The sequence below is a fragment of the Myxocyprinus asiaticus genome, chromosome 31 (genome assembly GCF_019703515.2).
Source record: "Myxocyprinus asiaticus isolate MX2 ecotype Aquarium Trade chromosome 31, UBuf_Myxa_2, whole genome shotgun sequence".
NCBI lineage: Eukaryota > Metazoa > Chordata > Actinopteri > Cypriniformes > Catostomidae > Myxocyprinus > Myxocyprinus asiaticus.
In genome coordinates this window covers 39348915-39375204 of record NC_059374.1, presented here as the reverse complement: position 1 = coordinate 39375204, position 26290 = coordinate 39348915, and the positions used below count along the sequence as shown (strand labels likewise).

Sequence of the window (26290 nt, the reverse complement as noted above, 5' to 3'; positions counted from 1 at the left end):
CTCCACAAATTCACCTACCGCTCCGAGCAGTGCCATTGTTACTTGATGTAATGCTAAGGAGACACTCATGTTTAATTCAGGAGAAAAACTCTGGCTGTCGTGTTCACTTTTAAAATGCACAGACAAGGAGGTGTCTTAGTTCAACAAGAAAATGCTTTACTTCTATAACTGGTTCCGAACAATACAGCAGAAAGATATGTACACAGAGATAAAACATCGGTGAATGTACTGAGTGATGAATACAGGAAAACAGAGGAAGACAATAGAGAAAGATTTCATACATCATAATGGACAGAAACAACAACACTTCTTCTTTCGGCTGCTCCCGTTACATGAGAGAGAGAGAGAGGGAGAGGGAGGGAGAGAGAGAGAGATTTCTTTAATATCTTTTCTCACTTGTTTCCCCCTATCCTGTCGACTTTTAAAATCCCAGCTGTCTGTTGAAGGAGGGCGGATGAGGATTGCTCTGCAATACTACTGTAGCACTCACTTAGACCTGATGTAACGGCCCCTTAACTCTAAAACTCACTCCTAATCACCTCCTATATGAGAGTTGTATGTGTTTGCTGGCGTGCTAGCATAATTGCAAGAAAGGGTGGAAAGAAATAGTTCACCCAAAAATAATAATTCTGTCATTATTTACCTCCCCCTTGTGTCGTTCCAAACCCATATGTTATTTTTTCAATGGAACACAAAAGGAGACATTTTTGAAGGATCTTCAGGCAGCTCTTTTACAAATAACGAAACAGCTATGTCTAAAAATATGGCGGTTCTGCAAGAGATGCTGAAAAAACTGAAAATGTGATGCATGTTTACATATAAAACCAATTGAAAAACAGCGCAGACGCACGCATAAACACATTCAGTGTGAACACACCCTAACTTGTTCACACATGTCTGAGTGAGAGCGTGTTCGAGAAACAAGTTGTTAAATTTAAAAAATGATATTCAATATCAATTAAATGTAACCATTATATTAAATACTGTACATATTTGATCAAAAATGTATAATTATAATATAAATAATAAGAATAATTACAAACCTAAACCTGACCCAATCCTAAAGTTATACTTGGAAAAACGGACCCAAACCTGCTTAAGCGTATGTAAATGATTCCTTTAAGGGCCATTTAGACAGAAAAAGCTAGATGCAGCACAACAAATGGAACAGAATGCAGGTTATGTAATGCGTTTTTAAAATTGAAGTCCTTTTAACTTGACACAATGTCTTAAAATCACGGCGCTCCAGTACAAGATGCTGAAAAACAGCAAGAAGAGAGTTAATTATGCTGGTGTAGTGCATGTTTACACAGAAAATAATTTGCAAAAACAGTGCAAAAAACAGTGGACATAAAAAAAGTCTTCTGTGTGAACAGCCCCTTGTGTAAAGATTCTTCAAAAGATTTTACTTCTGTGTTCCAAGGAAAAAAATAAAAGCAAATGGGTTTAGAACAACAAAAAGGAGAATAAACAATGAAATGAGTAAATAATGAAAATAAAGAAATGAAGTATCTCTTTAAAAGTAAAAAGACATGAGTGAAGAACATATGGGGGGCCGTCCTCAAGTGTGTAAACACACACACACACACATCTGAGAAAGTCTCAGTACAGGTGGAGGTACATGTGGCTTTTTTTGTTTGATGATGTTGATAATGATGGCACAATCACTCCACAAATGAATATATATAATACAGGAGCAGAAAATCAATCAGAGAGCTGTCACAGCTCAAACAGATTCTAAGCCTCGGCACATTAATCAAATCTATGTAGAACGCTACATCAGCAAATGTCGACCCCAAGACTCAACCAGCCAAGAGCCTAACAAGGTCTGTTCACCAAATCCTGGTTTTAGTGCAAGATTTTTAAGCACAGTTATCTTCCAAAGTACCAGTCTTCCTGTGTTAAAGGTGGCTGGTGTAATTTTTACGATGTTAAAATACTTTCTTGTATCCCGGCTTAATATGCAGAGTCAAATAACTGTTAATGTGGCGTTTGACATGTGACAAGGCAAAGGGAAAACAGTGCAAGCTATGAAACGGTCCTTATCGTTCATGGCGGCAGCTTCTCAGTCTCCGCCGGGCATTGGCATCTCAGTTATAACACGAGTTGCAAGATGTGATGTAATTCAAACATCTTTATTAAATAGCTCCCATTTAAACAGCATTAAAAATAGTAGCACACGTAGAGTCCAAAAACATGTGCTCTTTCTCTGCTTTCCTTTCATCTCTTTCCCTCATGAGGGAACGTGTGTGTGGTGATGGGGGTGTGGTCAAGCGACGTCTGTGGAGAGCAAGGCCGGGAGAGAGAGAACGATAAGTATTGACACCTGTAGAAAATTATATCTAACAGCTGTTTGTGTTTGCAGTGAGAGCTGGGAGGGATAAAAAAGCAGTCCAGACCTCCGGAGGGGAGAAAGAGAGACGCACACAGCAGTGTCTATGTGTGTGTGTTCATTGGTGTTGCTGAAAAGCATTAGTGTGTGTGTCACTGAAAAGTTAATGAATAAAAAGACTGACGTGGATTGTTTATTTGGCTCCCGCTACCTCCTTGTAAGAGAGTTTGTGATTTATCACAGTGGTGCTGAAACCCAGAATTAGGAGGAAGAAAACGCCGTCATGGAGCCCTCGCTGCTGGCCGAAGTATTCAAGACCCTCGCCAGCATCCCACCAAGCCCAACATCAGTCTCTGCTTGAGCTGCATCTGGAACAGGAGCAGCATTTTCAGGTTCTCTTCCAGGCTCAAGCGGAGGACTGGCAGGTGATACAGAGCTTGGTACACCAGGAGGGGTCTTTCACCGTGATCCCGGACCCACCTACGGCCGTACCGCATGTCACGCTGACAAAGATGACCTCAAGATGACCCGGAGGCGTTCCTTGAGCTCTTCAAGTGGACGGCGGGAGCATGGAACTGGCCCAGCACTCAGTGGTCGGCCCGCCTCTTGCCTCTGTTGTCCAGGGAAGCCCAAGTCATGGCCAATTAACTACACAGTCCAGGCTCCTGGTGTATGAAGATCTGAAGAAATCCATCCTGCAACAGATCGGCCGAAGCCCAGAGCAATAACGCCACCACTTCCGCTCGCTGATGCTCGGCCGTCCGTTTGCATTCCCTCGACAGCTCCGTGACACCTGCTGAAGGTGGCTGCTGGCTGAAGGTCACGATGCCGAGGAGATACTCAATCTCGTGGTACTGGAGCAGTTCTTCACCCAGCTACCGAAAAGGACAGCGGAGTGGGTCCAGTGCCCCATAACCGGTTCCCACCGGTTTTCCCTAATCCTCTCCGTTCTCCCCCACAGGCTGGTGAATCCGCTGCTGTGGGTGTGGGAGTGAAGTCTTGGCTGGTCTGCTGGAGCTGCGGGGAACCTGGGTACTTCCAGGACCATTGCCCCGCGATGGAGGTGGAGACATTTGTCCGAATCCCCGACGTGCCACAGGTCACCCCAGATCGAGCAGGAGTGTACCAAATACCTGTGAGTATTAAGGGGGGTAAATACCAAGCCTTGGTGGATTCAGGTTGTAATCAAACCTCCATTCAACAAAGCTTGGTTCAGTCAGATGTTTTGGATACAGGTAGACGGGTGAAGGTGAGATGTGTGCACGGGGATATTCAAAATTACCCTGTAGTGACGGACATAATTCAATTTAGGGGACAAATGCATAGTGTCGAGGCTGCGGTTAGCCTCCAGCCAGGCATTGCACTCTCATACCCATATTTTTCAATTATTAAGGATCGGTTGTATCAAGTGATGCAGGACACTCAGACAAAAGAAGATACAACCCAATTGTTAATTCAGAAGAGCTGTAGGGAAATGCTATTCCAGACAGCTCATCAGAATCCGATGGCGGGTCACTAAGGGCAGGAAAAAACACTAAACTGTCTGTTGGCCCATTTCTATTGGCTGGGCATTCACGGGGATGTTCGCAAGTGGTGTGCGGCATGCCATGAATGTCAGCTGGTGAATCCCGCAGCCACACCAAAAGCGCCATTGCACCCCTTCCATTGATTGAGGTTCCCTTCTAAAGAATTGGTATGGACCTCGTTGGGCCATTAGAGTAGACGGTATGCGGACATTGCTTTGTGTTGGTTCTGGTGGACAATGCAATGTGATATCCGGAAGCAGTGCCTCTGTGCAACATCTCAGCACAAAGTGTTGTGGAGGCACTCTTCAGAATAATCTCCCGAGTGGAGATTCTGAAAGAAATCCTCACTGATCAGGGCACTACATTTATGTCACGTACACTATGCAAACTGTACATATTATTGGGTATTATATCAATTTGGACCAGCATTTACCACCCCCAAACAGACGGCTTGGTTGAACGATTTAATGAGACACTAAAGAATATGATTCATAAGTTCGTGCATGATAATGCTCAGAATTGGGACAAGTGACTCAAGCCCCTATTATTTGCTGTTCGAGAGGTCCCACAAGCCTCTATGGGGTTCTCCCCATTTGAATTATTATACGGGTGTAGACCACGCAGCATGACGACGTCCTTCGGGAAAACTGGGAAGAGGGACCTTCAAACAGCAAAAACGAAATTCAATATGTTCTTGACCTGAGACCAAAACTCCACACACTGGGGCAATTAACACAGGAGAATTTGCTCCAGGCTCAAGAACATCAAAGCCGGCTGTATAATAAGGGTACTCAGCTATGGGAATTTACACCAGGAGATAAAGTCCTTGTATTGCTTCCCACATTGAACTCTAAATTACTCCCCAAGTGGCAAGGATACTTTGAGGTCACACGGCGAGTTGGGGAAGTCAATTATGAGGTTAAACGAACAGATAGAGGTGGAGCACGCCAGATTCACCACCTCAATCTCCTAAAACCGTGGAGAGAGGCAGTCCCCACGACTTTGCCGATGGTGGTTCCGGAGAAGGAGAAGCTTGGACTGGATGTGAACTTAAAAACCACCGATTGAGTCACCCTGGTCACTTGCGGAGACCACCTCTCATTGTCACAAGTCACGGAGGTTGCCAGGTTGCAAGGAAAATTCTCAGATGTGTTCTCGCCTCTTCCTGGTCATACGAATCTCATGGAGCACCATATCAAAATGACCCCAGTGGTAGTGGTACGCAGTCATCCCTACCGATTACCTGAACACAAAAAAAGTAAGTGAGAGACCGGATGGCTCCCCGGCCTGAGTCGGGCAATGGGGATATGTGGTGATGGGGGCATGGTCAAGCAACATCTGTGGAGAGCGAGGCTGGGAGAGAGAGTACGGTAAGGATTGACACCTGTGGAAAAATATCTCTAACAACTGTTTGTGTTTGCAGTGAGAGCTGGGAGGGATAAAAGGGCAGTCCAGACTGCTGGAGGGGAGAGAGAGAGAGATGCACGTAGCAGTGTCTATGTGTGTGTGTTCATTGGTGTTGCTGAAAAGCATTAGTGTGTGTGTCACTGAAAAGTGTACGAATAAAAAGACTGACATGGATTTATCCGGATTAATCAGTGTGTTCCCCTCAATATACAATATTAAGATACCATAATATAATGTATTAAATATAATGCAAAAATAAAATAGAAATAAAATAAGAAATAAAATAATTATATGAAACAATGACAATGAATCAATAACCAAAAATGTCACATTAAGTTTAATTGCACCTATGGTTTATCAGTTTGTCTTCAGTTTTACACTAAGCTTCATTTTTTATAGGGCTATCTATATTAATATAGAGAATATTTTGTTAGCCAATACTTGTTTTAAAGTCTTATTTAATAAAAAAAAAACTTTTTTTAATTAGCCTTTTAAACTTTTTTTGTCAGCAAAAACTAGGCAAAGTGATATTACTGGGTAAAGGAAAATAACAGTAATAGTAACAGTATGCAGAAAGCTTATATATAGCCAGTTATGACAGAGATTCTGATAAAAGGTTAAATTATCTGTATCGGGAATGGTATCGGCCGATCCTGATCACAGCATCCCTAAACATTATTATTGCATTTTGCAAAAGTTTATAAAAATTGATTTGGAGACAAATATTTGCATATAAACATATATTTATATCACCAGACATGTACACTTGAGTTTGAGGAGTGTATGAGAAATTGTATTTTATATTTAAACTATGAAGTGTTAAACTATGACTGTACAGTTGAAGTCAGAAGTTTACATACACTTAGGTTGAAGACATTAAAACTTATTTTTTTAATCACTTCACAGATTTCATATTAGCAAACTATAGTTTTGGCAAGTCGTTTAGAACATCTACTTTGTGCATGACACAAGTAATTTTTCCAACAATTGTTTACAGACAGATTGTTTCACTTTTAATTGACTATATCACAATTCCAGTTGGTCAGATGTTAACTGTGCCTTTAAGCAGCTTGGACAATTCCAGAAAATGATGTCAAGCCTTTAGACAGATAGCCAATTAGCTTCTGATAGGAGGTGTACTGAAATGGAGGTGTACATGTGCATGTATTTTAAGGCCTACCTTCAAACTCGGTGCCTCTTTGCTTGACATCATGGGAAAATCAAAACAAATCAGCCAAGAACTCAGAAAAAAAAATGTGGACCTCCACAAGTCTGGTTCATCCTTGGGAGCAATTTCCAAACGCCTGAAGGTACGACGTTCATCTGTACAAGCAATAGTATGCAAGTATAAACACCATGGGACAACGCAGCCATCAAACCACTTAGGAAGGAGACGCATTCTGTCTTCTAGAGATGAGCATAGTTTGGTGTGAAAAGTGCAAATCAATCTCAGAACAACAGCAAAGGACCTTTTGGAGAAACAGGTAGACAAGTATCTATATCCACAGTAAAACGAGTCCTATATCGACATAACCTGAAAGGCTGCTCAGCAAGGAAGAAGCCACTGCTCCAAAACCACCATAAAAAAATCCAGACTACAGTTTGCAAGTGCACATGGGGACAAAGACCTTTCTTTTTGAAGAAATGTCCTCTGGTCTAATGAAACAAAAATTTAACTGTTTGGCCATAATGACCATCGTTATGTTTGGAGAAAAAAGGGTGAGGCTTGCAAGCCGAAGAACAACATCCCAACCGTGAAGCATGGGGGTGGCAGCATCATGTTGTGGGGGTGCTTTGCTGCAGGAGGGACTGGTGCACTTCACAAAATACACGGCATCATGAGGAAGGAAAATTATGGTGATATATTGAAGCAACATCTCAAGACATAAGCCAGGAAGTTAAAGCTCGGTTGCAAATGGGTCTTCCAAATGGGTAATGACCCCAAGCATAATTGCAAAATGGCTTAAGGACAACAAAGTCAAGGTATCGGAGGGGCCATCACAAAGCACTGACCTCAATTCAATAGAATATTTGTGGGCAGAACTGAAAAAGCTTGTGCGAGCAAGGAGGCCTACAAACCTGACTCAGTTACATCAGTTCTGTCAGGAGGAACGGGCCAAAATTCCAGCATCTTATTGTGAGAAGCTTGTGGAAGGCTACCCAAAATGTTTGACCCAAGTTAAACAATTTAACGGCAATACTAGCAAATACTAACATGTGTATGTAAACTTTTGACCCACTGGGAATGTGATGAAAGAAATAAAAGATTAAATAAATCATTCTCTCTACTATTATTCTGACAATTCACATTCTTAAAATAAAGTAGTGATCCTAACTGACCTAAGAGGGAAATTTTTCTACGATTAAATGTCAGGAAGAGTTTAAATGTATTTGGCTAAGGTGTATGTAAACTTCTGACTTCAACTGCATATTCAGAATCAGAACCAGTATCAGCTTTATTGCCAAGTATGCTTACACATAAGAGGAATTTGTCTTGGTGACAGGAGCGCTAAACGATATTTTTGGAGATCTTTTTGTAGTGAAATAGGGAAAAACACTTCAGTAGCAGAGGTATGGAGTATGATTAAAAAGATGAAAGGTATACGAAAGAAGTTTGAATATCCAGTTTTAAAGATGAGAGAAGAATTAGCAGTAACCAATGAAGAAAAGGCAGCAATGTTCGAGGGGCATTTGTAAAGGTGAACTGCTCTGAAAATTTGTCAGAAGAGAGTATGAGATTAAGGGAAGAGACTCTTAAAAAATATCCGCAGTTAAAGGATAGAAGGGAGGCTATGGACAATTTGATGAATGTTCCTTTTGAAATTAATGAATTAAAGCGAGCATTAAGTAGAATGAATGAAACAGCAACTGGAGAAGATGGAGTAAGCTATAGTATGATGAAACATTTAAGTGAAAATGCATTGGGTGTGGTCTTAGAATTTTTTTAATAGAATTTGTATAGAAAGGATTTTGCCTAAGAACTGGAAAGAAGCGATGGTTCTGCCTATAAGAAAACCAGGGAAAGATCCAAGTGTTCCATTAAACTATAGGCCAATAGCTCTTACATCTCATCTATGTTATGCAATGGAAAAAATGATAACTGACAGATTAATGTATTATTTGAAAAAAGGGAAGAGTTTTACACTAGGAATGATGGATCTGGTATTATGTCTAGAATTGGATATAAGGAAAGCATTGACGAATAAAGAAACAGTGGTGGCAGTATTTTTTTGATATAGAGAAAGCTTATGATTTATTATGGAAAGAAGGATTGCTGGTGAAATTGGGACAGTTGGGAATAGGAGGGCAAATGTTTAATTGGGTTAAAAATTTCCTGGTAGAAAGAAAGATTAAGGTGAGAATGGGAGAATGTATGTCATCTAATGGAGTGTTAGAAAATGGAACCCCACAGGGAAGTGTTATTAGTCCATTGCTTTTTATAATCATGATCAATGATGTGTTCTCGAGGGTGGTTAAAAGTAATTGCAGATCATTGTTGGATGATGGAGCTCTATGGTACAGAGGTGCCAATATAAAGTTTATTGTCCAGAAAATGCAAAGGGCATTAAATGAAGTGGAGAAATGGTCATTTAAGTGGGGATTTAAGTTCTCAGTGGAAAAGACCCAGTTAGTTTTCTTCACTAATAAAAGAACAGATAACGATTTAAAATTAAATTTGTACAATCAGACGTTAGAAAGGGTAAATAAGGTAAGCTTTCTTGGAATATGGTTAGACAGCAGACTCACATGGAAGGGGCATATAGAGAAGATGGAAGAGAAATGTAAAAGAGTTTTGAATATAATGAGGTGTGTGTCAGGTCAAGACTGGGGCGGATAGATTGGCATTAAAAACCATATACATAACACTAATTAGATCAGTGATGGATTATGGAAGCATAGTTTATGGATCTGCGGCTAAAACTCACTTAGCTAAATCAGATAAAATTCAAGCACAAGCATTAAGGATTTGTTGTGGTGCATATCCATCATCTCCAGTTTCAGCATTACAGGTAGAAGTAGGTGAAATGCCTCTTCAAATAAGAAGACAACAGTTGATAGTGGCCTACTGGGCAAATCTTAAGGGACAGGACAAATCACATCCCACCTTAAAATTATTATATGAGTTGGGAGTATGGGAAGAAAAAAATAAATAGTTTCGGATGGGTGGTAGGGGATCCAGTAAAGGAGATGGGTATAAAGGATTTTAGAATTACACCAAAAGTGATCCTACCAGCTGCCTCAACCACTAGTTGATTTAACACTACTAGAATGTAGATAAAAAAAGGTCAGAGTGAACATGAGGTAATCCGAGTGAGAGAGTATTTGTGGAGAAAGTATGGACATATTACTCAAACATTTACGGATGCATCAAAGAATCCAAGAAGTGGTAAAGCATTTGTTATACCAAAATTGCAAATTTCAAGGAAGGTAAGGATATCAGATAAGTTATCAGTGTTCATGGGGTAAATGATGGCAATTGTGATGGCATTAAGATGGATTAATGAAACAGGTGTAAAGGATGTAGTTGTATGTTCAGATTCCAGTGCAGCTCTCTCAAGTATCAATGCCCAACAGTCTGACACAAGACAAGATTTAGTAATGGAGATTCTCTAGGAATTATATTTGTTGCAACAAATAAGGGTGAGGGTACAGTTCTTGTGGGTTCCAGCACATGTGGGTGTGAAAGGGAATGAGGTAGCAGATAAGCTGGCAAAACAAGCAGTTCAGGATACAAATGTGGAAATGGATATATCATATAGTAGATCAGAAATCAAAGCAATAGTTAAAAAGGAAATGGGTCAAAGATGGCAGCAGTATTGGGATACTGTAACTAAAGGAAGACATTTAAGTGGGGAAAGGAAGGCATTCTGGCAGAAATAGAAGAGAGGAAAATATTTTATCAAGACTAAAGACAATGCAGTTAATATCCAAGCATCCAACAGGGCTTTGTGAATGGTGTGGAATCAATGAAACAGTAGAACATGTCATTATGCACTGTGGGAGATATACAGAGGAAAGAGTAATTCTAGTAGAGGAGATGAGGAGAAATGGGGAACAAGATATTTCATTAAAAATTATTTGAAATCCCAAGATAGGAGGGAATATAATAACAGTATTGTTCAAGTTTCTGGAGTGTACAGGCCTAATTGGTAGGATATAGGTAATTAGGATATGAGAGTATTAAAACCCTAGTAAAAATATAGGAGTGTTTGGGTATGACTGTATATGTAAATTTGTATTTATTAAAAAATATCCCTCTCCCCCTCCCTCTGGTCTAGGAAGGGTTACGAGCGAAAGCTAGAGAAGCTGAACACGCAGCGCTGGCTGAAGCGGTGACTCTTGTTGGGCTGGAGGTTGGTGGGAGGGGTGGTAGTGGTTAGAGTCTCTGGTTCATGATCACAGAGCGTGGCAGTAATGCACGAGTTTTGTTGCGATCTGCCATAAAACATGAGGAAGAAGAAAAAGATTGTCTTTGGTCAAGTATTGTGTTGGTGTAATGTTGTGTCAGTATTCATGCTATTAGTCAAGTCAAGTCATTGTTTATAGTCAAGTTTATTCAGGTCAAGTTTAGTTCATGTCGCTTTATTTTGATACTTTCACACTGGGATTTCACGTTTGGATTTCACTTTGTAAATAAAACTGCACTTGGGTTCTCACATCATCGTCCTCGTCCGTTCCTGTGTTCAACCTGTCCTGCCTGTCTCTTCTATACAACACATGACCTATTCTGGAAGCTGGTTCCAGCTGCGGGTGGCATAATAGCTAAATGCAGTCTCACCTTGTTTTGAGTGAATGCTTGGTATTTCTAACTGATGTGATCCTTATGATCTGAGAGGGGTTTTTTAGGTTTATATTCAACAAGCATATCTACAATGTCTTTAGGTCCTAGGCCATTGAGTGATTTATAAAAGAGAGGTAGTACTTTAAAATCAATTCTAAATGTAACTAGAAGCCAGTGTAAAGGCATGAGGACTGGAATAATATGCTCAGAGTTTTTGGTTCGGGTGAGAATCCTGGCAGCGGCATTCTGAATGAGCTGCAGGTGTCTAATGGTCTTTTTGGGAAGTCCATTGCAGTAGTCCACCCTACTGATAATGAATGCATGAACAAGTTTCTTGACTCGATAAAAACATATTGCTAAATTTTTTAGATGATAGTAGGCTGATTTAGCTATTGCTTTGATGTGACTTCTGAAACTAAGGTCTGACTCAAATGACACCAAGATTCCTAACTTGAATGTTTGTCTTTAGACCCCTGGAGTCAAGGTATGTGTTCACCTTGGGAATTTCACCTTTGTTGCCAAATACAAGTCAAGTCATTTATATTTGTATGACTTGACTTGTATTTGGCAACAATATACAATGACCTCTGTCTTGTCGTTGTTTAACTGAAGGAAGTTTTGGCACATCCAACTGTTGATTTCATCAATGCACTTGCACAGAGATTCTATGGGGCTTTAGTCATTTGGCGATAGGGCTAGGGAAATCTGGGTGTCGTCTGCATAGCTATGGTATGCAATTTGGTTCTTTTTCATAATTTGGCCTAGTGGGAGCATATATAGGTTTAACAGGAGCGGTGCAAGAATTGAGCCTTGTGGGACTCCACACGTCATGGATGTCCACTCAGATTCATAGTTGCCTATGTTCACACAGTGACACCTGCCATCTAAATATGACCTGAACCAGCTGAGGACCATCCCAGAGAGCCCTACCCAGTTTTCCAATCTGTCTAGAAGAATGTTGTGGTCAACAATGTCAAAGGCAGCACTGAGATCTAGTAATACCAGCATTGATATTTTGCCTGAATCCGTATTTAGCCGAATATCATTAAGTATCTTTATAAGCAACATATCTGTGCTGTGATGCGGTCAGAGACCAGATTGGAAATTGTCCAAGAAGCCATTCGAGGTTAAGAATTTGTTCAGCTGATTGAAAACAACCTTTTCAATTATCTTGCCTATGAAATGAAGATTTGAGATTGGTCTGTAATTGTTTGATATAGAGTTATCCAGATTGCTCTTTTTATGTGGGGAGTGTCAAGATAGCAGGTCGACGTTTTAAGATGCTGTACTATTTCTTCCAGGATTTTGCCATCAGTTGCCACAAAATCAGACATAGTGACTAATTTCTGAAGTTTTTGTGGTGGGATCTGTTTCACCTCAGTGCAACATGAGGACGAGCTGATTTTAACATCATTGATCTTCATGAAAAATTATGCAAATTCGTTGTATTTACTGTCAGGCAGCATTTCACTGGGAACCTGTGTTGGGGGGTTAGTTAGTTAGTTTCTTTACAGTAGCAAAACGACTGTGGGTATTATTTATATTGCTGTTTATAATGTTTGAGAAGAAAACTTGCATAACTACAAAAAACAGCATACATGTTTGTACAAGATGATAGAATTAGAATTTTTGGGGTGAACTGCTCCTTTAAAAACAACTAAGAAATTGTCAAGGAGAGAGACGACATCCCAAAGAGGAAGATGCATGCTGCTATTATCTCTCTCTTTCATTCCTCTCTCTCTCTCTCTCTCTCTCTCTCTCTCTCTCTGTCTACCTATCTCTGTCCCACTTCTATTTTTAACTTTCCTGTTTCATTTATAAAATAAGTAAAAAATGTTTTCCTCCTTGAGCTAAGTGAATCATCAAGAAGGTAGATGTTTAAGCTTCAGTCAGTCAGCTAGTGTGTGTCTGTGCACTGGTAAAACTCTGAACAAAGATATTTTATTAGAAGGATTATGCAGTTCTCTCTCTCTCTCTCTCTCTCTCATAGACACACACGCGCACACACACAGACAGACAGTCCCACAAAGGCAATTGCATTGTCTCAAATTAAGCCCCTATAAAATCTGATTTATACTATTGTCATGAACTACAGCAGGATTGCAGCTAGAGAGCATTGAATTAAAAGCTAACCCAACTCCCCACCACAACAAATATTTTTCATTATTGTGCTTATTGAAAAGAGATTATTTACATTTGCATCTAATATGTGACTTTAATAAGACTTAGGGCTCTATTTTCGTGAGTGCGCAAAGCGTAGCGCAACATGCTACAACCGAGTGCAACGTCTTATCAAATTTTTCGTGTCAGCGCATAGCGCAAATGGCCGTGGGTGGGAGTGTTTGCACTACTGTGGGTGGAGGCCAAAAACTGTGGATGTATTGTATGTAAATTAAGTGGCGCAAAGCGCATTTTGCTATTTTCCTAAGAATTTGGTCTTTGCTCTAAGATGTTTCAATACCATGTCTTATCTCAGCACAAAGTCTAAATTCAGTTCCTGCATTTGCAGTTTGGAGATTTCACCAGCAGGTGGTAATAAAGTTCATGTCCAAACTCCTAAAGTACAGAATATCAAATAATGTCCTTGAGGATTGCTGTTGAAGCCGTTTGTTGAAACAAAAAATTATGAAATATGTGTTACATTTTCTAGAGGTCATGGTTTATTTTTGCAATTATTATTATTATTATTATTATTATTATTATTGTTGTTGTTTAGGGGCCAGTGGAAAAAGGAGAGTGTAAAATGTTTGGATTTGGTATGATTTTTTGACCACTTTGTTATTTTGATTATATTTTTTGTTTGAAGTGTAATTTGAATTTAGGAATATTTTTGGTTGAATTTGAAGTTAACTGGTAGAAGTTAAGTGCGTGCCGATACAATCACTGTTAATACTAACCATGATTTGTGTGTCAGTAGATGAAAATGATTAATAATAATTTCATTCTCTGTAATTTAACAGAGCCTACATCCATATCCTGAATCACATTTTCCATGCGCATAAAAGGAACGTGTACCATTTAACAAGGACGCACAAAATAATGTAAATCCATATTTTTATTCTTCCAATTTATTGCATAGAGTCCATTTACACTACTAACTTCTTATGAATGTACTGTCTTTATTTATATCGCTGGTACTTGACAGGGAATGGACTGTATAATAGGACAGAGACGGTGCCGGAGAAGAACCTTCATTGACCAGATTAGCACCTTGCGTGCGTGCATTCGCCAAACCCACTTGCGCCTACACTTAGCGCACGCTTGCACGAAAATACCAATACTTCATGGCCATGCCCATTGACTTTGCACTTATGAGTTAAGGCATTGTGCTGGCGCTTAGTGCTTGCACGCTTAAAATAGGGCCCTGAGTGTGTAAAATATTTCAAAAACGATATTTTTAAAAGTGAAGTGAACAATTAAGCAGATGATGAAAATTCAATGACGATTTAATTTAGTGTTTTCTGACAGCAGTTCTATTGCAATGATCTCACTCTCACTTTCTGCCACAATTCATGTTTGTAAAACAAATCTACATTTTATCAGCATACATCAAACATTTGAACATTTTAAAACAGCACCAGAATATTTTTTCTGATTGTGTCTGCTAAAAATGACTCAATTGATTCATCATATATTTCTATTAGTGTGATTAGTGTGTGCTGGTGAAGACGTTTCATTGTGCACACCTATTCTAACCAGCAAAACAACCATCCATCCATCCAACTTCAAAAAACCGGGTCATTCTCAGGGAACATTGCTATTTTGTGCCAGTATGTGCCAATATTTAGATTTGCGGTCAACAATTATATCTTTTTCAATGGCCTTAAAGTATTACCCCAATCATAACTTTACAGCCAAAGTCTCATTAAGGCAACTCAGTCATTTAGCAGCCATGTTCATAATGCCTCCAGACATCCTATTTTCTGTGAATACAACTATAGCTCCTATCTACTAAAATGGCAAAAGACTGAAATCTCCAAAACAGTTGTTCAAGATTACAAGCAAATTACATTTTTCAAATCAGCAACAAAATCTGACAACTATAGTATAATAAATGTTTCAGATCACGCAAAAAAAGTGATTTTTCAGGCTGGTTTAGCTAATGCACAAGCACATTCTCAGCTAAACAAACAATGTCTCTATTTAAAAGGTGATTGGCTGTTTTAATTGTAAGGTGGGACTTCCATTCCTACAGCTACCACATTCAGCGTTACGATTTCTCCCATTCATACTTATACCAGTGGCACTTCACATTCTATAGTTCCTGTTATAGACTCGCAAAGTACCCAAAACCTAACATTTTTTCACCTGTCACGGTAAATTTGGAACTTATATACTTATAACTTGAATAGATAACTAAGTAAATTCTGGTAGTTTCCCTTAGATTAGATACACATTAAATCACACATTGCAAACAATAGTAGACATTTCTCTTACAAAAGCATGTGATTGACCTGTTGATAATGAAAGACATAAACACTAAACTGTGACAGTTGTTTCATGTACACATGAAAAAAAATATTGTGTTTACCTTGACTGTACTTTAAATTATTTATGTTTATTTTCCACTGACCCCCGTTGTTCCTAATAAGAGCATTGAGCAAATAACCCATTGCACCTCACATTAAACTGAACTACTCAACGCTACATACTGAATCTGTTTTCATTGCAGGGAGAAAAATGAAAAGACAGAGAACAAAATTATAAAGACTGTCAGATTCAGACATAATCAGTTGCACACACACGTGCGTCATGAGTGGCAGGGAAACGTTGCAGCACACAGAAAAGGTGAGGTGCCTTTTAGATATGTGAGTGAGTGAGCGTGCAACCAGCTGTGTCCTCAAAAAAGATCATTTGTGAGCATCAGATATAGTCTCCTTCCCCTGGACATGAACAACTGCTGAATTACAGCATGCAAAGCAATTAATAACAAACACACAAATATAGCGACCCGTGTTGTACTTTCCATCATGTGCATGTTTGTGATGATGCAAGTTGATGATGTAAAAGTCCTGGGGTTTGACAGAATCATACATGAGTCTGAAACCAGACCAACGCTGCAGGGGGCGCCAGGAACAATTGCGCTCGGATTCGGACCACAGCAAATGTGCCCAGTGTGAAAACCACTTAAATCTGCCTCCCCTTCCACATGCCTCTCTCCAAACTGAATAAGATTTTTAAAATGCCTCCGTTCCACAGATTTGAGTTTTTCATTTGCAGTTTCTCCTTCTCATGAGCCTGTATATTAATTAACACAGCACAGAGTTTGTTAGTCACAGTCACAAGTGTGTAATTTGTCCTATTAGACTGATGTTCCCCTCTATATTTCTCTGCTTTTTGTAAGCGGCAGCTGTGCAAAAATTGACACTTTTATACACACGAATGATTCAACTGGCCAACATCTATATGAGAGAGAGGCATTCAATTTTGCATCAAGCCTCTGTTTTTGAACTATTTTGGCAGAGAAACCATTGAAAAAACTAGATGAATTATCTCTTACACTAAATGGAGTTTCATAATAAAGTTCGGGAGGAACATGCTCATTAAATCCGACCAATCTCATTGCCAGAGTAAGCATATATAAACAGCTGCTTACCTCCATGCCGGCAACGATTCTTCCGTTATTTGGACCTGCCCTAAGCTGAACTCGAACTCTTCACCTCCAGTGAGGAATTCTCAACTCTTCCTGACTCTCCACAGCAGCTAGTTGAGTCCGGGATCATCTCTCCTTCTCCCAATGCTGTTTCTCAACCTCCGGACGCGAATCAGGGTCGCCAAGCTATTCGCATGGAATCATCCCCCCTCCAGTGCCCCCGCAGGAACACATCTTCTCCACCTCCACCTTGACCAACACCTCAAACACGTCCGATTACCCAGCCATTCCCAACATTTCCAAGTGGACCATTAATGGCTTGTGGCAGGCTTTAGCAGCCGCAGACATCCCGTTCTCTTACCGTTCAAACAAAACGCAGCTCTACGATCTGTATGTCTCAGTAAAACATGGTGATTCACTCACCCCGTCAACATCTACTCCATCCGCTAACCCTCCTAAAAGCTCCAAGCACTCCAAATTGGCTGCTCCTAGCCAAAAAACATCCAAAACACCTGCAATCCTTCTGTCTCAACCAACCAACTTTCTCCCGAAGTAAACAAGGAAGTGCGACACCTGCAAAGACTCTCCAGTCACGGAGCACGTGTTTCTATCCCCACCTCCCTCCTCTCTCTCTTTCCAACCTCCCAGTACAAATCCTCATTCAACAGCAGAGCTTTCAGGAAACTTACCTCCCAATACACAATCAGATCATCCTCTGTCTCCAGGATTTTTCACCGCACATACCAGCCATCCTTCCCTCTCTTCTATGACAGCTCCTCTAAATACCTCTGCTCATTCTGTGCAACCTGCTCTTTCTACCAATGTTCTTTTTCTATCCCTTCCTAACCATGGGCTACAGGAGCAGAATCCCATGGGAGACTGCCTCCACTGGAGACTACCGCTCCCGACCCATTCCCCTCTATGCTACACACCCCTTCTAACTACCAAGTCAACTTTCCTCTCTTCGGAACTGATACTTGCATGAGGCTGCCTCCACAAGCAACAACATTTCCAAATTCTTTCCCCCTTAAAACTCCTCTTCCAGCTCGTCCTCCCACGTTTACACTTCAAACAGCCATACCTCTTGCCAGATGCTGCCACTACAGAGCCTCCGCCAGTCTCCAATCACCTTTGCTCTCAAATACTAGCAGGTACAGACATAGATCTCTCTTCTCTCCTATCAGCAGTCCCTCATAGCAATGCAGTCCGATCCATAGATTGCGGTGAGTTTTCCATTACACTCAAAATCCCCTTGCCAAGCTCTTCTCGAAGGCTTACTCTCACCGAATTCTGCGTCGCATTCGGATGCTATACCGACGTCATTTGCTCAATGTTTCTTCAAAGACGCCGCGAACTGAATGACTACCTGTCAATAAACGCCAAACTCTCACTCTCTTTTGGTGGTAGTCATTTTTACACTTACCATAGGCTCTTCTCAGCAAAATGCACTGCGAAAGTAGTGACAGTACTGGGGAGCACTAGATCTAGATTTACATAACAGGGTGTTCCTGGGATGCAGGAGCATTTCGTGCACAGTCTGCAGGTCTACTGAACACTAAACCGAGTCCTGCCCCGCAATTACGCCCCCTCGCTCCGACATCCCAGTTATGAGCAAACCAACAAGATATGTCCCTCAGCTCAGCAGCGGCCCTTCGGCTTCCTCTTTCAAAGATTTCAAAGGTAGAACAGTGAGCTACTCAGCAGGTAAACAAATCTGTAACAATTTCAACGACTTCGACTGCACCAAAGCTCACTGCCATTTCCTGCACATCTGCAATTTCTGTGGAGGCTCTCATGCTCGCTCCATAAGCCCTTTTTAAAAAGCTTCAAAAAATAAAAATCTCAAAAAGTACCTCAGCACTCCTGTCATTATTTCCGTACTAGCCAAAGAACTGGCTAACTATCATAATGCATCTTTCTCGTGGTTTTTATTGACTGGGATAAAACATGGCTTCAACCCCGGGTTAGAGAGTCTTCCTACCTCAAATCTCATCTGTTGTAATTTACATTCAGCGCTCGCCAAACCCAAGGTAGTTGACGATCTATTAAGTAAGGAAGTTACATCTGGCTTCATGATAGGCCCCTTCGGACTGCTGGTCCACTTACATCTATCGAATTCCTAGGCATCCGTCTTGACTCTGCAAAATTTCAAGCTTCCCTTCCTTACTAAAGAAAAGATCGATAGGATAATTTCAATAATCTCCAACTTCCTATCCAAGTCGTACCAAGCACAATTTGCTTTCCCTCCTCGGTCATCTAAATTTCGCCATGAGCATAATCCCTCAAGGATGCCCTTTTATTTTTCATCTCCTCTTAATAGCCACAACCGTCAATTCACTAAATGACCCCGCAACCCTAAACAAATCATGCTGTGCAGACTTGCAACTATGGCTACATTTTCTCAACCACTGGAACGGTTTCACCTTCTTTTATGATGATTACATTTCCTCCCCTGACAACATCCATTTGTACATGGACGCAGCCCCGTCCATCAGATTCAGAGGATTCTACCAGGGCCGTTGGTTCGCGTCAACCTGGCCCCCCGATCTGATTAATTTACCTCCTCACTCATCTTCCTCCGCCCTGTTCGAACTTTACCCCATCGTGGTAGCAGCCTCCCTATGGGGGCCAGAATGGACCGCTAAAAGCATTTTAGTCCATTGCGACAACCTAACCACCATCTAGTGCGTCAAAAAAGGCAGATCCCGATCTCCCGTTCAAATCACAGTGAGGGTTGTCCTGTGCGAATGCTGTGTGAGCTAACTCACATTTATTTGTATCGTGGGCTCTCCCATTCATCAGATTTCCCCACCAAAAAGACTATAACTTTTTAATGATGCCGGATAGGACATACAAGACTCACACACCACTTTTTACTATCAGGAGAAAATTCACCAAAGTGCTCATCTTGTCAGAACCCACTATCCATTAAACATATTTTACTGGACTGTCATACCTCTACACATCTGAGGAACCTGTATTATTCAGTTGATTCTTTTGAAAAGGTTTTTAATCAAGTGAATCCAAATTTAGTTTTAAGGTTTTTAGGAAAAATTAATCTTAAACATTTAACTTATTTAACTATTTTAAATAACTAAACCTGGCTCCCGCCATGAATATAGCCATAGAAGCTGGCATGGCATAAAAAATGAAAGAAACAAACAAGCAATCAAACTTTTTAATGATAAAAGGCAAACATCAATAAAACTTGTATTATATTCTGTTTGCATATATGCAAATATCTCGTTTAAACAGATGTCATTCACAATCTTCATGAAAATCCAACATTTTGTTCCCGTCGAGTGCTCATCTAATATCTTCTCTGAAGCACTTATTCTATCAGCCAGAATCAAAAACTTTAGGATCAGGATCAAAAGTTCCTCTGATTCACAAATCATAACGACAATCCAAACATGCGATCCAGGCCGTTTAATCTGTCAGGAGATTGAGGCTCGCTCTGGATCCGCCCGGGCGCGTGAGTGCAATTACAAGGCTGCATCTGAAACCAGGAAAAAAGCCGAAGGCTGTATATGGAGGTACGATAAAAATAAGGTGCTTTTCAAACTGTTCGGAGACCAGTTCCCATAAGAGTTCCATTCTTTCAAAACAGATGTCAGTTAAGCCATGAACTGATTAGGCAGCAAGTAGCAAGTCAGCTGCCTGCATTTTTGGATGCAGCCCAAAGTAAAAGCGCTTCACGTGTGCTATAAGTAAATGTCTTATTCCCTATGCATTGTATGTACAATTGGTTTTATTCTGTATTTTATTCTGAGTAAATGCGATTGCTAAAGTGGACATGCCATCCATGGTTGCTGGACTACTCTGTGTAATGTAATTTCCTTCTTCCTAATATATTAACAATTTCTTCACGTGCAAATAAATTACTAAAATTTGATGACTAAACAGAAATCTGAAGAAACTGCTATCTACCATTTAAAATACAATATGATTTTTAGAGTTTTGTGTGTAATTGAGTAAATATAGTGCTAAATAAGTGTTTATTATTATTTGTTTAGCAATTTTATTTTTGTTATTTACTATATTAAATTGTGTAATATACTGGCATTGTACTGGCCTATCGGCCACTGCTCTCTGGATATCGGCATCGGGCATTAAAAAAAAACCCATATCGGTCGACCACTAGTCTGGACTCTGTTTGACTGATCCTCACGAGTTTTTTAATTTCCCACTTTCCCGCAGATTCAAAGCCATATTTCTGGATTTATTCAGGGAATTTGATACACTGGAAGTTACTTTGGATAAGAGCATTTTTAAAATATATAAATTAAATAGTTTGTAATAAAATATATAAATTAAATAGGCAGCATAAAAGTAATCCATATATGACTCCAGTGGTAAAATCCATGTCTTTAGAAGTGATATAATTAGGACTGGGTATCGATACAGATTTCCCGATTTGATTCCGATTCACAAGCTTTCGATTCGATATCGATTCATATGGGTATATGAATCGATATCCCTTAGATATGATAGGTGTGGGTGAGAAACAGATAAATACTTTTTTTACTTTAAAACTTACTTTAATTCCTCCCTGTCCAGTAGGTGGCGATATGCACGAAGAATGCAAATTGCCAAAAACACAAGAAGAAGAATGTGAAAGTAGAGATTTATAGTAAAAAGGACTTAAATATTGCTCTGTCTCTCACCCACACTTATTATATCACTTCTGAAGACATGGATGTAACCACTGAAGTCATATGGTATTCACCATTCATTTGAACTGTGAGGACCTACAGAGCTGAGATATTCTTCTAAAAATCTTAATTTGTGTTTTGCTGAAGAAAGAAAGTCATACACATCTGGGATGGCATGAGTAAATGATGAGAGAATTTCCATTTGTGGGGTGAACTATCCCTTTAAACTGTACATGACAGTATTAACAGGATGTGTCTTTGTAAGATTTTGCCAAAGAAAGTAATTATAACCTGTTTATTAAGTTGTTTGATGGATATGTTGATGTGCTGTTGTCTTACCTCTTTGCGCGAGCACGCAGGACAATCCGAGTGCAAGAAACATCAATGTCAATATTCTTGCCATTGTAGTAAAAGTCCTCCAGTGTTTCTGTTCTTCCAGATCTTGCTCTCTCTCTCTCTCTCCCTCTTATTAACTAGCAGGTTAATGCAGGTATATGCAGTATGAGAATATTAACATTTAAATAAAACAGCAGATATGATGGGAGTTGCTTAAGGATTTCAGGTGAGCTCGTGTTCTGTTGCGAGCTGGAAATCCATGTGTACTATCCGAGAGAGCTTGAGACTCCTCATACTCTGTGTGTGTGTGTGTGTGTGTGAGAGAGAGAGAGAGAGAGAGAGAGAGAGAGAGAGAGAGAGAGAGAGAGAGAGAGAGAGAGAGAGAGAGAGAGGCAGATACCCCCTAATTACACATATTGAAAAACGATCCCTCAAATTTTGGACACACCTAAATTCAAGTTCCCCTAACACACAGCAACATGAAGCCCTTAAAACCCAAGAGCTGAAGCCTAAAACCAGTCCCCTTTGTCAGCTGGCTCTGTAACTCACAAACCCACTAACAACTAACAAACACCAGTTTCAGACCAGCACTGCTGAACAAAACCAAATCACAATAAACCAAATCATAAAAGAAAGCAAAAATTCATATTTGGACCATTGGGAAAATGAAAGTAAAAACCAAAGCATACTGGAATGTTATCAGAAAGTATAATCTAGCAGAATATCTCTACACTGTAAGAGATCTAAAACAGAGACGGATCCTCACCAAATACAGACTCAGTGATCACAGTCTGGCCAAAGACAAAGGCAGTCTGAGACAAACATGGTTTCCAAAGGAAGAACGAGTCTGTGCTCACTGTGACACTGGTGAGGTCGAGACAAAGACACACTTTCTCCTTCACTGCGAGAAATTTACAGAGGTGAGAGAGAAATACTTTGACAAACTCTCAAACCTCATGCCACAGTTTTCCAGTTCAGCAGAGACAGAAGTGCACACCCTCAGAAACCAATCACTGCCATAATGTATTTCAGTCACAGTATATTTTCTTATGTTCATAATGTCTTGTTAAATGCTTATTTTATATTGTATAGTGTATATTGTTATTATAGTTTTTATTTTATTTTATTCATTACCTGCCACCTTATTTTAATTCTATTTTTATTGTTATTTGTTACTGTTTTATTATTATTATTTATCTTGTCATTATCTGTTTTATGTATTAATGCTTTGGCAATATTGTATGCAAACACAATCATGCCAATAAAGTACTTTAAATGGAAATTGAAATTGAAAATAGAAACTTCCTCGCAGGTGTGGTAATTATTATTATTTATTTTTTTTACTAATTCCAGGGTAATATAACACAAAGCTTAATGTTATTAATTTACACACAATATTTAAAAAATATATAACATAAAAAAAAAAAAAAAGATTAAAAAAAAGAGATTTACACTGATAAATAAGGCGGAAATGCGTCATCACAGTCTGTGAAAAAGTGTCTATTGTTTAAACTGGGACTTTGAAGAACTTTAGATGGGTAGATAGATAGTCTTTCTCTCTCTCTCACACACACACACGTTGGTGCAGCTATCATTTACATTTATGCATTTGGCAGACGCTCTTATTGCAGGGACAATCCCCCTGGAGCAACCTGGAGTTAAGTGCCTTGCTTAAGTGGTGGTGGCTGTGGGGATTGAACCAACAACCTTCCACTTACTAGTTCAGTGCTTTAGTCCACTACACCACCACTATGATAGTGTTACTATAGATAGTACTATAGATTCTATCCCCTAAACCTAACCCTCACAAAAAACTTTCTGCATTTTTACATTTTCAAAAAAACATTGTTTAGTGTGTTTTTTTAAGCGATTTAAATTATGGGGACACTAGAAATGTCCTCATAAACCACACACACACACATGCACACACACACACACACACACACACACACACACAAACAGAGTATGAGGAGTCTCAGTCTCTCTCTCTCTCTCTCTCTCTCTCTCTCTCTCTCTCTCTCTCTCTCTCTCTCTCACACACACACACACACACACACACACAGAGTATGAGGAGTCTCTCTCTTTCACACACACACACACACACACACACACACACACACACACACACACACACACACACACACACAGAGAGAGAGAGTATGAGGAGTCTCTCTTTCACACACACACACACACACACACACACACACAGAGTATGAGGAGTCTCTCTCTCTCTCTCTCTCTCTCACACACACACACACACACACACACACACACACACAGAGTATGAGGAGTCTCTCTCTTTCACACACACACAAACACACACACACACACACACACAGAGAGAGAGAGAGAGAGAGAGAGTATGAGGAGTCTCTCTCTCGCTTACACACACACACACACACACACACAGAGTATGAGAAGTCTCTCTTTCACAGACACACACGCACACACACACACACACCAAAATCATCACAATTAAAAGAACCAAAGACTTAATCTACTTCAGTCTGTGTGCATTGAATTTATTTAATACACCAGTTTCACAATTTGAGTTGAATTACTGAAATAAATGAACTTTTCCACAACATTCTAATTTATTGAGATGCACCTGTACAGAGTATGAGTCTCTCTCTCTTACACACACACACACACACACACACACACACACACACACACACACACACACACACACACAGAGTATGAGGAGTCTCTCTCTCTCTCTCTCTCTCTCTCTCTCACACACACACACACACACACACACACACCCACAGAGTATGAGTAGTCTCTCTTTCACACATACACACACACACACACACACACACACACACACACACACAGTGTATGAGGAGTCTCTTTCTCTCTCTCTCTCTCTCTCTCAATTTTGTTTATTTTAAAGTACTTTATTGGCATGATTGTGTTTGCATACAATATTGCCAAAGCATTAATACATAAAACAGATAATGACAAGATAAATAATAATAATAAAACAGTAACAAATAACAATAAAAATAGAATTAAAATAAGGTGGCAGGTAATGAATAAAATAAAATAAAAACTATAATAACAATATACACTATACAATATAAAATAAGCATTTAACAAGACATTATGAACATAAGAAAATATACTGTGACTGAAATACATTATGGCAGTGATTGGTTTCTGAGGGTGTGCACTTCTGTCTCTGCTGAACTGGAAAACTGTGGCATGAGGTTTGAGAGTTTGTCAAAGTATTTCTCTCTCACCTCTGTAAATTTCTCGCAGTGAAGGAGAAAGTGTGTCTTTGTCTCGACCTCACCAGTGTCACAGTGAGCACAGACTCGTTCTTCCTTTGGAAACCATGTTTGTCTCAGACTGCCTTTGTCTTTGGCCAGACTGTGATCACTGAGTCTGTATTTGGTGAGGATCCGTCTCTGTTTTAGATCTCTTACAGTGTAGAGATATTCTGCTAGATTATACTTTCTGATAACATTCCAGTATGCTTTGGTTTTTACTTTCATTTTCCCAATGGTCCAAATATGAATTTTTGCTTTCTTTTATGATTTGGTTTATTGTGATTTGGTTTTGTTCAGCAGTGCTGGTCTGAAACTGGCGTTTGTTAGTTCTTAGTGGGTTTGTGAGTTACAGAGCCAGCTGCCAAAGGGGACTGGTTTTAGGCTTCAGCTCTTGGGTTTTAAGGGCTTCATGTTGCTGTGTGTTAGGGGAACTTGAATGTGTCCATAATTTGAGGGATCCTTTTTCAATATGTATAATTAGGGGGTATCTGCCTAGTTCGGCCCAGCATGCATTAGTATGTGTTCTTTTAGAATGTTTCTACAGAATTCTGCATGAAGGGATTCTATGGGGTGTTTGTCCCATCTAGAGTAATCTGCCAGACAGAGTGGACCCCAAACCTCACATCCGTACAGAGCGATAGACATAATAATACTATCAAAGATTTTACACCAAATTGTTACAGGAATGTCCATTTGGGTAAATTTGCTCTTAATAGCATAGAATGCTATTAAGAGCATTAGACCGAGGTAGTCGTAGTGTAGGGTGTGGTTTTTTTGCAGTGTTTCCCAGAGTGAATGTGTATCTGGTTTCCTGCAGTCTGTTTTTTTTCTGGAAGATCATACTTTTAGTTTTTTCAAATTGACTGTCAGAGCCCAGTACTTGACTGTAGTTCTGACACTATCACAGCTGATGAGAGATTGACAGTAAATTTGGCATCTTCTCCCATCTGGCTGTCTTAATCCACTGCTCTCTGTTTATTTATTTTTTTATTTTTTTCCTCTTCTGGAAAGTCATTCAAACGTAAAAGAGGATTTTTTCTTTTGCTCTTGGAGCAAATGGGTAAGTGAAAAAATAATATTTGCTGTGATCTCCCATTCACTCCCATTCAACACTGTCGAAGTTTACATTGCAAACCTTTACCCTAAAGGTCTATTAGACTACCAACACCTTTGCGAGTGTGACGAAATGCTAAAATATAATAACTCAATATATTAATTGTTACAAATAAAAACATTTTAAATGACTGCATAATAAATCAGAAGAATGTGATGAATGGTCTTCTTTTGTCCACTGAGATCTTACCTGCTGCATTTTGGCTCCGCCTGGTGGCCATTTTAATGAACTACAGTCTGCCAATATTTTTGCATTGCAGTATATTTGGTC

General features: G+C 39.8%; 1 protein-coding gene across 1 annotated transcript in view; it reads right to left on the bottom strand.

Annotated features, from left to right (window-relative positions):
• The window catches only part of LOC127422223 (calsyntenin-2-like), a 99208-nt gene extending 76786 nt beyond the window's left edge, over nt 1-22422 (bottom strand). Inside the window, exons 1-2 of the mRNA XM_051665568.1 lie at nt 22398-22422; nt 21635-21928 (exon numbers count right to left, since the gene is read on the bottom strand). Coding sequence (XP_051521528.1) covers nt 21635-21698 — 64 coding nt within the window. The 5' untranslated portion in view covers nt 21699-21928; nt 22398-22422. The remainder of the gene's footprint in view (nt 1-21634; nt 21929-22397) is intronic.
• Nucleotides 22423-26290: the final 3868 nt, after the last annotated feature.